The sequence below is a fragment of the Onychostoma macrolepis genome, chromosome 11, assembly GCF_012432095.1.
Source record: "Onychostoma macrolepis isolate SWU-2019 chromosome 11, ASM1243209v1, whole genome shotgun sequence".
NCBI classification, from domain to species: domain Eukaryota; kingdom Metazoa; phylum Chordata; class Actinopteri; order Cypriniformes; family Cyprinidae; genus Onychostoma; species Onychostoma macrolepis.
In genome coordinates this window covers 4,279,206-4,290,922 of record NC_081165.1, presented here as the reverse complement: position 1 = coordinate 4,290,922, position 11,717 = coordinate 4,279,206, and the positions used below count along the sequence as shown (strand labels likewise).

The 11,717-nt window shown below is 37.6% G+C and overlaps 1 protein-coding gene across 1 annotated transcript; it reads left to right on the top strand.

Annotated features, from left to right (window-relative positions):
* The first annotated feature begins 8,973 nt into the window (after positions 1–8,973).
* On the top strand, positions 8,974–10,672 carry igfbp6a (insulin-like growth factor binding protein 6a). The gene is made up of 4 exons (XM_058792007.1): positions 8,974–9,456; positions 9,986–10,023; positions 10,155–10,274; positions 10,445–10,672. The coding sequence occupies exons 1-4, from the start codon at positions 9,120–9,122 to the stop codon at positions 10,556–10,558; spliced, it is 609 nt and encodes a 202-aa protein (XP_058647990.1). The 5' UTR covers positions 8,974–9,119; the 3' UTR covers positions 10,559–10,672.
* Positions 10,673–11,717: the final 1,045 nt, after the last annotated feature.

Here is an 11,717-nt window from a genome sequence, read left to right as displayed (position 1 = left end):
AATGGATGATGGGAAATGTAGTTAGATGGTGAAGTGCAAGAGTCCATGTGATGAGCGGGTGACCTCTGGTGGTGAGGGAGCGGAAGTGCATAGACCAGATTCGTGACAAATATTGAGAAGCAGTTCTTCTGCTACAGGTAACACATTTTTCAGTAATTTAATGGGTACAGGATCTAATAAACATGTTGTTGGTTTAGATGCAGTGATAAGTTTATTTAACTCTTCCTGTCCTGTAGTTGTAAAGTACTGCCGTTTTTTCTTTAGGTGCGACGAATGAAACTGAATTACAAGGTGCTGTAGATTATACAGTTGTTATTGTAATTCTGATGTTATCTATTTTATCAGTGAAGAAATTCATAAAGGCAGTACTATTAAACTGTAAGGGAATATTTTGTTTGGGAGATGTCTGATTATTTGTTAATCTAGCCCCTGTGCTAAATAAAAAAGTTGGATTATTTTGCTCATTTTCTCTGAGTTTACAGATATGCTCGTCCCTGGCAGTTTTTAGAGCCTGTAATAGCTGGACATACTGTTTTTCCATGAGAATAAAAAATGTCTGCATATAGGTATTCACTAGCTATTAAGACGTTAAAATGTTAAATCCTTATTGAGCAACAAAATAATTCAGGCCTGCAATGTTACAAGTGCCATCCATCATTCCATTATAAATCCACTGGGGATAAAAATATTAACAGTATTATTATGACATGGTTATAACTGGATCAGTAACCTTATTCGGGAGAATTAATACGGCTGAAATCCATTCTTTCAAACTTTCCACACACCCATGTTTATATAACATTACACACAAACTGACCTGCTGGGCAAAATTTGCAAAATGCCAACTTTTATTATTTACTTTCCTTCCTTCCTTTTTTTCTTAGTTAAGACAAAATTTTTAGTTAAATCAAGATCCTCTATTAGCCCTTAAATAGGTTGCATAAGACTGCAGACACAGTGGCTTTTATAGACTTTGTACTTGAAGGTAGGGAATGAGTTGAGCATAAAGGTGCAGGTGAAATAATGTGGATATAACAGTGCAGATCATAAAAATAATTGAAAGTACTTTTTGGTGTTTCAAAAATGGTACATGTACTATGTGCTATGTTTAAATGTATGAATATGTCAAGAGACCATATCCACATGTGCTTTTCTGTTGTTCATTTCAAACAGCTTCTGTTTTCTCTGATGGCCTTCAATTAGATGTTGAAACATGGCTGCAAGGATTTGCTACCATTTAGATGTAAGCATGAGTGAGGCTAGACTGTAATGTTAGGCAACTGGGCCTGGCTTGTATTTGGGGTTCCAATCCATTCTAAAGGCGTTCAAAGGTGGTTAGGCATGGTACTGCAAAGATTTGTGGTTTATTCTGGACTTTCCCAGTTTGTGTTGACCTTGTGTCACATATTTAAAACAATGCAAGACATGAGGCTGTCAAAAATGTAAATAAATACATAAATGATGCTCATTATTTTTGTTGACAGTCTGCCAGCACCTCCCTTTCCACTTAGAGAGCTAGACTGTTATTGGTATTTCTTTTTCTTTCTTTCTTTCTTTCTTTCTTTCTTTCTTTCTTTCTTTCTTTCTTTCACTGCCTTTTCTCTGTCCCCCACATCTTACTCTTATTCCTTTTTGTCCTACATTTATTAAAAACAGAACTGCGATTTTCGTGATTCTTAATTCAGTTCTGTCCCTTTCACTTATCCATAACACTCAAAGCCATCACAGCAGGACAGCTGATGGTGCAATACAGAATTACAGAGATCTGATTATTGCTCACCACACCTTCTATCCTCCTAAGGCAAAGGTTACCTGTCTTCTCCTGTTAGATTTCCCTCCAACCTTTCAAACCCATTAGACAACAGTGCAGACAGATCCCTACATTTCTATCTTTAATGTTAACCACAGATGTAAGGTGTGGACAGCGCTTGACTTTGTTTTGTTGACCTGCTGCCCTGGCAACAAGCACACTGCAGCAGCCAGACATTTAGTGATCATTTTTCATCTTTAAATTTTTTTGCGCTGTATGTTAAAGTGTGAGAGTGTTTTATTATTATTATTTCTTTCTTTCAGGAAGGTATTTCAGGACATTCACTCAATCACTTTGAAATAAATGTGTACCGCCACCGCTACCAGATTACGTGCCACCCAAACTTTAATAGGATTCTTGTTGACCCTTGGATATGTTGAGTGATCCGTTAATGGCTTTGGCCTAATAAATTCTAAAAGTTGCTATTTTAATGCTAGTGAAAACAATATATGAGTGTGTGCTTGCATATGTGCGTGTGCATTCTGACCATGCCATCTCTAAATTTGTACATGTAGATAACAGAAACGATGTTTCAGTTTTGTCTCTAAGGAGTTCCCAAAAACTGTCTTATGCTTGAAGTAGCCCTGATCCTTTAGACTTCAGATTGAGGTGAACTCCCTGGTGATTCTACAGTCCAAGTATGCAACATGCAATACAGAGATCCAAATAAAGTCCACCTTACACCATCTTTGAGTCAAGTTTCCGTGTGCTAAATTTGTTTGACACATGGCACATGCAATTCGCTATTGAATGCTGAGGTCACTGGCTCCATTGTTAAATAATGTCACTCTGTCTGCTGTGAGGAGCGTGACCACTATGAAACATAATATCCAAGGAAAATATTTGTTATTTGTATAAGCCCAATGGAGGACATATCGGGAGATTCCTGTGACCTGAGACATGGAGTATATGACCAGTGGAAAGACCAGTGCACAGTGTATTGATGTTAAGTGTAAACACAGATAAAGTTTTATCCATTTAGTGAAAATGTTGGGCTGCTCCATTTGGGAGAATGAGTGTCATTTTTTTTTTAAATTACTGGAAACTACTTCTTGAGGAAACACCATCTTAAGAAATATGAACAAGCTTTCATGCACAAAGCAAGGAAGCAATTATTCTCCTAATGGTTAAATGACATGAAATACTTCAGAGACGTTGAGAAACGTCTGTGCGTTGTGACATGTTATATTCTTTCTAAAACTATTTAAACAGCATTTTAAACAACTGTTTAAACATATTCTTTTCTCTATTCAATAAAAGTGTTGTTTGAAAGTTTCCAGCTTCAAAAAGGACAAACATAATGCATACTATTACTATCCTTTTCAGTTAATCTCAGTGGATGTTGCGCAGTTGGTGCAGGATCAACTGGAAGTATATGATTTGAAATCTGCCATCTTTGGGACCACATCATTTAAGCCAATCACCCTGTAAATTCCCAGTGAGTGTTAAATAATGAAGAAAACAGAAACTCACATCATTAGATTTATTAATTGAGCTCTGAGTTCTTTCAGCTTTATTTTTTTCTGATGGAAAAAAAATCATGTTCTTATCTTTGTGCGCTTGTTGTGTACACTCTTAAAAATAAAGGTGCTTCACGGTGCCATAGAAGAACCTTTGTGTCTAGATGGTTCCATAAAGAACCTTTAATATCTGAAGAACCTTTCTGTTTCACAAAAGGTTCTTTGTGGCTATAGAATGGTAAGAAAGAGATGGTTCTTTAAAGAACCTTTGACTGAATGGTTCTTTGTGGAACCACAAATGGTTCTTCTATGGCATCGCTGTGAAGAAGCTTTTAAGCACCTTTATGTTTATGAGTTTATGTGGACTTTGAGTTTGCAGTTCTGCTTGGTTACTCTTTCCCCTTGTCATTAGTCAGATTATTAGCTGCTGTGTCTACTTAGTCTTGTTAAAGGAAAACGCCACCATTTTTCCATATTACAATATGTTCTTCCCTCAACTTAGACAAGCTGATATGTACCTCTCCCGTCTCAGTGCGTGCACTCAATTGCTATAGCGCGCGGCGCCACTATGCTAGCGTTTAGCAGCACCATTCATTCCTTAGGATCCAAACAGGGATGAATTTAGAACACTTCCATGTTTTCCCTATTTAAAGATGGTTACATGAGTAGTTACACGAGTAAGTATGGTGACACAAAATAAACAGTGGCGATTTTCTAAGCGGATAAAAATGATGACTATAACGAAACCAAGAACCATTCCCATGTCCGATAGTGTCTGTATTCCCTGGCCCAGTGGTCTACCCTAGAGGTGACAGCACCTGCTCCTGATTGCTTGTAATGTCTAGGAGTGCCATTCCTAAACTCCCTGTGTTACTTGCTTGTTCTATTATGGCTATCTGTGCCATCTATGCCCCTGAGTTTGTTTGGTTCCCTGTCTCTGTTCCACTGTGGTGGTCTTCCACTCTGCTGTGGCAGCCATCTGTTTCAGCATGTCCTCCAGATCACCAGTGGACCCCTGATCTGCCAGCACTGCCCTGTACTTATGCCCTTGTGGTGTATGTGGACTTAGTTTGCAGTTTTACTTGGTTCTTGTTCCTGTTGTCCTTAGTGAGATTTGTCTGGCATAATTATGTTAATTCTCATATGGCCTGAACATACCTTGATTCATAATGTTCCTAGGCATGCTTTTGGGGACTGCACTGCAACAGCCTTTTTCATGGCCATTGTTTGCACATTTGGTATATTTTGTACTGCAGTGTGTACTACAAATGGTGTACTAGTGTAGTGTGCTACTTTTTTATGTTTCATACAGATTATGTGATGATCATTGTTTCAGTCTTAACGAACGCAGTATGCTGCCAGAAATAATATGCCTGCTGTTTATATGTGTCTATATGATAATGTTGATGATACAAACTTTTGATTGGAGGGCCTGCAACCATGCTCTACAAACCCTCACATGCAGGAGATATAATGTCAGATGGCCACACTTAATCATTTTATTTGAAGTTTTCTACCACTGATTTTTCATTTGGCTGTGTGTGTGTGTGCGTATACTAGATTTGTTTGTGTGAAAATTGTGTTACTGATTTAGATTATTGGTCAACAAATTGGATTGGCAATAGCTGAGACATGGCATAATTATGGGCTCTGTCGATGGAACAAAAAAAACTTGGAAAACAAAACTTTCAAAAAAGGGTCACTAAAATAGCTACTGTAATGAAATGCAATTTCTACTTCAATTTATATGTTGTAGGGAAGTCAGTTACTGGTACTTTGGTGACAAGTCAGGAACTATTGAAATAAAAACAGTCTCAAATCAGTATTAGTGCACTGTCTGATTGACAGGTGGCTGCTCTGAAATGCTCAGGCATTTTTGTATGTAAGCACTCACAGCTAGGGACATGAACAGTCAAAGGTATTTAAAGGGGTCATCTGATGCCCATTTTCCACAAGCTGATATGATTCTTAATGAAAAGTCTATAACATACTTTGGTTAAAATTTTTCAATTTCTCATTTCCCTGTCAAAAGCAGCTCTATTTTCAGTGCTAATGAGCTCTGCTGACCCCGCCCCTCTTTTCCGTGGAGTGACGAGCAGACTGTAAACTTCAGCCACGAAACTGGCTAACTAGCCAGTTATTAGGAAAAGCGATTTGCAAAGATTCATAAAAAAACAAAACCTTATACTCACTTCTGTAGGGGAGGCTGCATTACGGTTGATTTGCGCGAACATAGACGCATTTAGGGATCAGGATCGGCACGTTCCCTTCAAAACGAAAGTAACGTTAATTCACTGCCTCTTCAAACTGAGTTTACAAGCAAAAAAGGAAAGTGACAGAGCCTGTAATACATCTCATCAGATCAGACAGGCTTTTCAGAGACCGTGAAAACTGTATTAAAAACAATTGTCTTTATAAAACTTTATAAAATTTAGTTCATGCAAAAAAAGTGGTCCAGAGTCCACTAGATGGAACTGATAGGAGAAAGGATGGACTAAAGAGCAAAGGTGGTTGTTTCAGAAGAGTGGAATGAAAGTTGGAAAAGCCCAGGAAGCACTGCAGGTTTTTCAGGGTGATGGGTTGTGGCCAGGGGTGAATGGCTTGTACCTTGACAGGATCCATTGATATGCCATTGCGGCCAATGATGTAGCCAAGGAAGTGAACATGGACAGAGTACTGGACATGTCGGATGAGGTCTGTCAGGTCCAAGTTCAATTGACCCCAATCATCTTGGTTGAATTGGCAGTGTGAGTGAAGGAAACGTTCTAGTTCCTGGTTAAGACACTCGGCCTGTCCATTGGATTGGGGATGATAACCAGATGAAAGACAGACAATGACATGTCAAAGACATAGTGAAATGTTGAAAAAGGCATGCTGGGGGTTGTTTAGAGGATTTTAGAGTTGCACGGATGTCAAAGTTGTGTACAAAGTTGGCTGTGTCAGAGATAAGAGAACCAGAAATAGTTCTGGAACAACTCAATAGTTGCTTGGATGCCAGGGTGACCAGAACATAAGGAGGTAGGGATCCATCTAAGAACTCGAGGTAGCATAACATCTGGAACATACATCATGTCAGTAGGGCATTCTCAAAGATTCAGCCTCTTGGCGGAACGAACTTATTTTGTGATAGTTGTGATAGTCAGTTAGTACTTGAAAAGGATGTTTTACTCCCTTCAACCAGTGCTTCCATTCTTTAAGAGCAACCTTCATGTCTAGCAACTCTCTGTTGCCAACATCATAATTGTGCTCAGCAGCAGTCAACTTATGAAGGTTACATTTCTTGGTTGCCTCCTTACCACCCTCGGGATGTTCAAATACATCTCTGAGTTTGGCTTGAAAAAGAGAGAAAGTCATCTGTAATCCTCTCTTACCCTCACCGATGGTGCCCAGTCTAAAGCCTTCCCAGAGAGAAGCAACATGACAAATACCACTTTAGCTTCTTCAATGGTAAACAAATGTGGTTGTTGTGCCAGAAACAAGGAATATTCCATAAAAAATTAAAAAAATCGCTGGCACTTAGCTGCAGTACCATCAAACTTCAAGTAAAGCCAAACAAGGATTACCTCCCGTAACATGTGTTGTGGAAGAACCAGAAGCTGATTCGGCTGGGTCGGTGGCATGGGTGAGTTCATAAGGAGTTTGCAGAGATTTTACTAATTCGCAGATTGGCATGCACAACTGCTGACGATGACTGGCCAACATCACAGCCTGTGATGATGTGGCTTCAGCATGAAGCTCGGATCTTGTTCAGGCAAAGTTTTTTTTGTGACAGGGGTATTGTCCCAAGATGGGAGACATTATTTGCTCAATAATAGTCATAGTTCAGCTTTAGAGTCAAAGTCATAGTTCAGCTTTACAGAATATAAATTAAGTATTTATTTTATTTTTATTTTTTTTAAAGCTTTGTTCAAAAATCTCCTCATGGATTAAACCATAAATGCATTATGATATTTTATATATATTATAATACACACTCAAACAGATATACTGTACTGTATAGAACCTGGTGGGTTAAAATGTTGCTTCATGCTAGCTAATCCATGAGGCCTTTTTGTTGTTGTTGTTGTTGTTTTTAATGTTCTCCCTGTGTACTGTGGATTATGGGATTACCATTTTTGAGGTAAGCAATTATAATAATAATTAATGACAAATGTGGGGTCACCCTCCTTTATATAGCCTATAGGTGACTTGCACACCTGTAGCTGTAGAGATGAAGCTGGTTGCCAACAACATGTTTGTAAACTGTTCTATGACAGGAATACTAAGACATTGTCTGACAAAGCACATACACTGTTTCATTGGATATCAGTAAAATGTTTTAAAAATTCTGGTTAGAGGGGAAAGCCCTTGTTCATTTTTCCCCATGTCACTCAGAAACACCTGTGATGTGGTGCTCATTTTCCTACTTGAGGCGATTAATTATGACATCATTGCGATGGGGAAATCAGTGCAATGACAGATCAAGGGTGAAGTTCTCGAAAAACAGGCTTAAAGTCATTAAGCGATCAACCATGACTTCATGAAAAAGGATTTTGCTCATTTGTGTGTGTGTGTGTGTGTGTGTGTGTGTGTGTGTGAGTGATTTGGGAGGAAAAAAAACTTGGAGACAATTGGAAAAAATTTGATACATTGCAATAGAGCAATTTGTTATAGTAGCCCAAGTCTTGGCAATGTGTGGGCGTTCCTGCGGGTGTGAGACATTTTTGTTTTGCTGCCAAAACAACTAATATAATACACCATCACAACATCCTAAGGTAAGTGGCACTTACTGCTAAAAATCCAGGAGAAAGGAAACATAGACCCCAATTATTTTCAACTAAAAAAAAGTAGTTTTCCTGTTGACAAACCAGAACATCACTCTGTTGTTCTGAAACCGTTTGGCATATATAAAAAAGAGCTGATAAAATGTAAAAAATGTAACTTGAATGCAATGTAAGTCGCTTTGGATAAAAGCGTCTGCTAAATATGTAAATGTAAATGTAAATGTAAAAAAAGACTTGACATTACAACTTGATGTAGTAACTACACATTGTGTCAAAACAAGTTACAGGATATCACTGATAAAAACAATGTGACAGAATTGCTCCATTTTAATAATGACAACTAAGACAGTGAAGTGAATATCAGTGAAGATTTTATTTTATTTTTTTCTTCTTTTTTCTTTATGCTTCTGCAAGCAGAAATTACAAGGGCTATACTGTAGTAAGCACAATAGGTGCCACATTCCCCAAACAGGGCTATGTTTCCAAAAAGCATTATAAGCCTAAATAGATTGTAGAAACTATTAGCACCATTGGCTTATACTGCTTTTAGGAAAAGCACAAATGTCAAGTTTTGTCTCTACATGTCAAATGCTTTGCGAAGACAATGTCTCATTTTTGGTTTGGGGTTGGCACCAAGGAGTTATATTATACCTAGAGAAAGCTATCCATCAGCATGCCCATTCGAAACATAAAATATTACATGTTCACATAATTCATGAATTCAAACCAGCTCAATTTGGATATAACTTTTGAAATGGAGCTGTGACAGAAATGGGAGGGATACATTTATAAAGTAACTCCACCTCTTATCTAACGCCCAGCATATGCTGCTCTCTCTGCCTCCCACCCCTAAACCATCTCAGCTCTTTAAAAGCAGCCCGTGTTGCATTTTTTGGGCAATTTTTATCTAATTACTGTCTTATTAACACCTGATGTCTCCTGCACATCCACATTACCGCCACTGAATATTAAAGAGGGACATCAATAGCAAAAAAGAAGCGGAAGCGAGAAGACTATTCACTGAAATTTAAAAAAAAAAAAAAAAAAAGGCTCTTGATCTGCTGAGGTTTTCTGAATTGGACAAAGATGGTTACTTTTCATTATTTACTAACACTTTTGGTTACCATTCAACTCAGCTTATATGGCTCTAACTCCCTTGTATTAGGCTTAAAGAATATCTGTACAATGTGTAATGGGCCCTCAGGGGAACCCAAGGGCCACAGAGGTGAACGTTTATCAGGGGAGGAGATCACATCCGTGTTGGCATTAGGTGAACCCTGTGGGGTTTACACTCTACCATGTACTCAGGGTCTTCGGTGTATCCCTCCTTTTGGAGAGCAAAGTCCCCTTCAGGCACTGCTTCAGGGACGAGGGGTCTGCAAAAACATCAAAAGTACCTTTACTGACATCCATCCACCTACAGGTAAGAAGACTGGTCTCGGTGCATCTCTTTAAACTGAGATGAAATTGATTAGTCTTAAATGGATTTTGTCTGGTTAAAAAGATTTTGAGGAACTGACTAACCTAAACAAACTAAACCTAAAAGTTGTGCATGTAGATGTATACACTAGAAAGAAAGTAAATACAGTTCACAAAAAAAAAAAAAAAATGTGAATTTTTCACTTGGATGTGTAAAAGGATTTATAATCTACCCACACATTGCTAAAAGACTTTTAAATGAGTTTTTCACATAAAAGTTTAAAAGGGGTGGAGAAACCAGCAAACCTATTGCAAAATGCTGATCTGTACAATTAGCAGGGTATGATTTTTTCTATAATGGTAAGAATATTGTTTGTATGTTATCAGATTATCTGTTACTTCATTTTACAGTCCATAGCATGTTTGAACCTTTCTCCTGAATTAATATTTTAAGTACAACCACCAGTATGTGCTGTTCAGTTGAACAAAAGCTATACTGCAATCATGTTAAAACTACAAGTATTATGTTTCAGACTATCATCCATCAACCAATGAAAACAATTTTGAAAAGGTAATATTTTTGACTCTGTAAATTACTGTTCTACATAAATATTTATGTAGTGTCCCTACTGTCTGATTCTTAGTCAGAAATGAAAACATGTTTTCATTATGTGTTTTTGCTGCTGTTATTTCATTCTGTAGGGTCCTTGTCGCAAACTGCTAAACACAGTCCTCCAAAGTATAGAGCTCACAATTATTCATTCAATTCCGGACATCTACATTCCCAACTGTGACAGACAAGGGTTCTTCCGGAGAAAACAGGTGTGTAGAGTACACAGAAGGTGTTGTAAAACAGTTCCCATGGTTCTTGAAAAGTTTTGTAAATCCATTTGTAAATCCGTATGAGGTCATGGTGTACATTGTAACAATGTTATCTGTTCTCTACAAACAATAATGTAGTTTATATCTTCTTTTTGACCTTCTTGAAACAGTGTCGGTCATCAAGAGGAATGCAAAGAGGCCATTGCTGGTGTGTTGATGAGAAAGGATCAAAAATTTCATCACGTAAAAGGAGTGATGGAACTATCTCATGTAACAGTGCCTGAGAATTGTGATGCAACTTGATATCTGATGTAAATATGGACTTGAAATTTGTTTAGTAGGGACTGAGAGAGTCAGCAAAAGAGATGACAGACACTAAGAACTCGATGACCACAAAGCAAGTAGAATATTTACAATCATTCATCTCCCTCTGGTTGTGAAAAATATGTTTGCAGCATTGTGTCGTTATTTCTGATGCATTATTTCTGAACTTTTTAAATTATATATATATATATATATATATATATATATATAATTTAATTAGTTATAAATGCCATATAGAAACAGATAAAAAGATTATATACTCCCTGAGTGAATGTCATTAATGTGCTGTCTGGCTTGAAATTAATGAACTATGCAGTAAGACAGTACAGTATTTTTATTTTTTCAAATTACTTATATTTATGTTGCATACATATTAACTGCTTATATATTAATATAATTAATTAATATATTAATTGTCCTATCTTTATGCATATAAACAAAAAAGGAAACTTTCGCATTCAACTGCCTTTATTTTCAGCAACTTTCTGAACAGCTTTAAGTATTACAGTGCATCTCATTCTCATGTTCTGCGCCTGATTTGCTGGTATTTGATGTGAGATGTTGCCCCACTATTACAACACACTCTTCCACCAAGACATTTGCAAGTTCTTGAACACATCTAGGGGCACACATGGTTTACCACTGCAAAGACAATCACCTGCCCTGTCCCCCTGTCGCACTGTCTTAGGTGTCTTACATTACAGACATTGCAGTGTATTTCTCTGGCTACATCTGTAACCCTCATGCCTCCCTGCAACAGGATTCTGTTCAGGCAGGTTATCAGGGACCCTGGGCATCACTCTTTCTGGTGTTTTTCAGAGTCAGTAGAAAGGTTTCTTTACTGTCCTAAGTTATTGTAACTGTGACCTTAATTGCCTTCCGCCTGTAAACTGTTAGTGTTTTAAGGACTGTTCCACAGGTGCATGTGCAATAATTATTTATACTGTTTATAATGCATTGAACAAGTATGAAAAATATTGTTTAAACCCTTTCCAATAAAGATCTGTAAAGCTTATTTGGATTTTGCTAAATTGTCTTAAAATACCTTATCCTGCTATCCTGAAAAAGGGACGTTTCTTTCTTTCTGTCTTTCGGTTTTGCTGACACAAAGTAAACCCT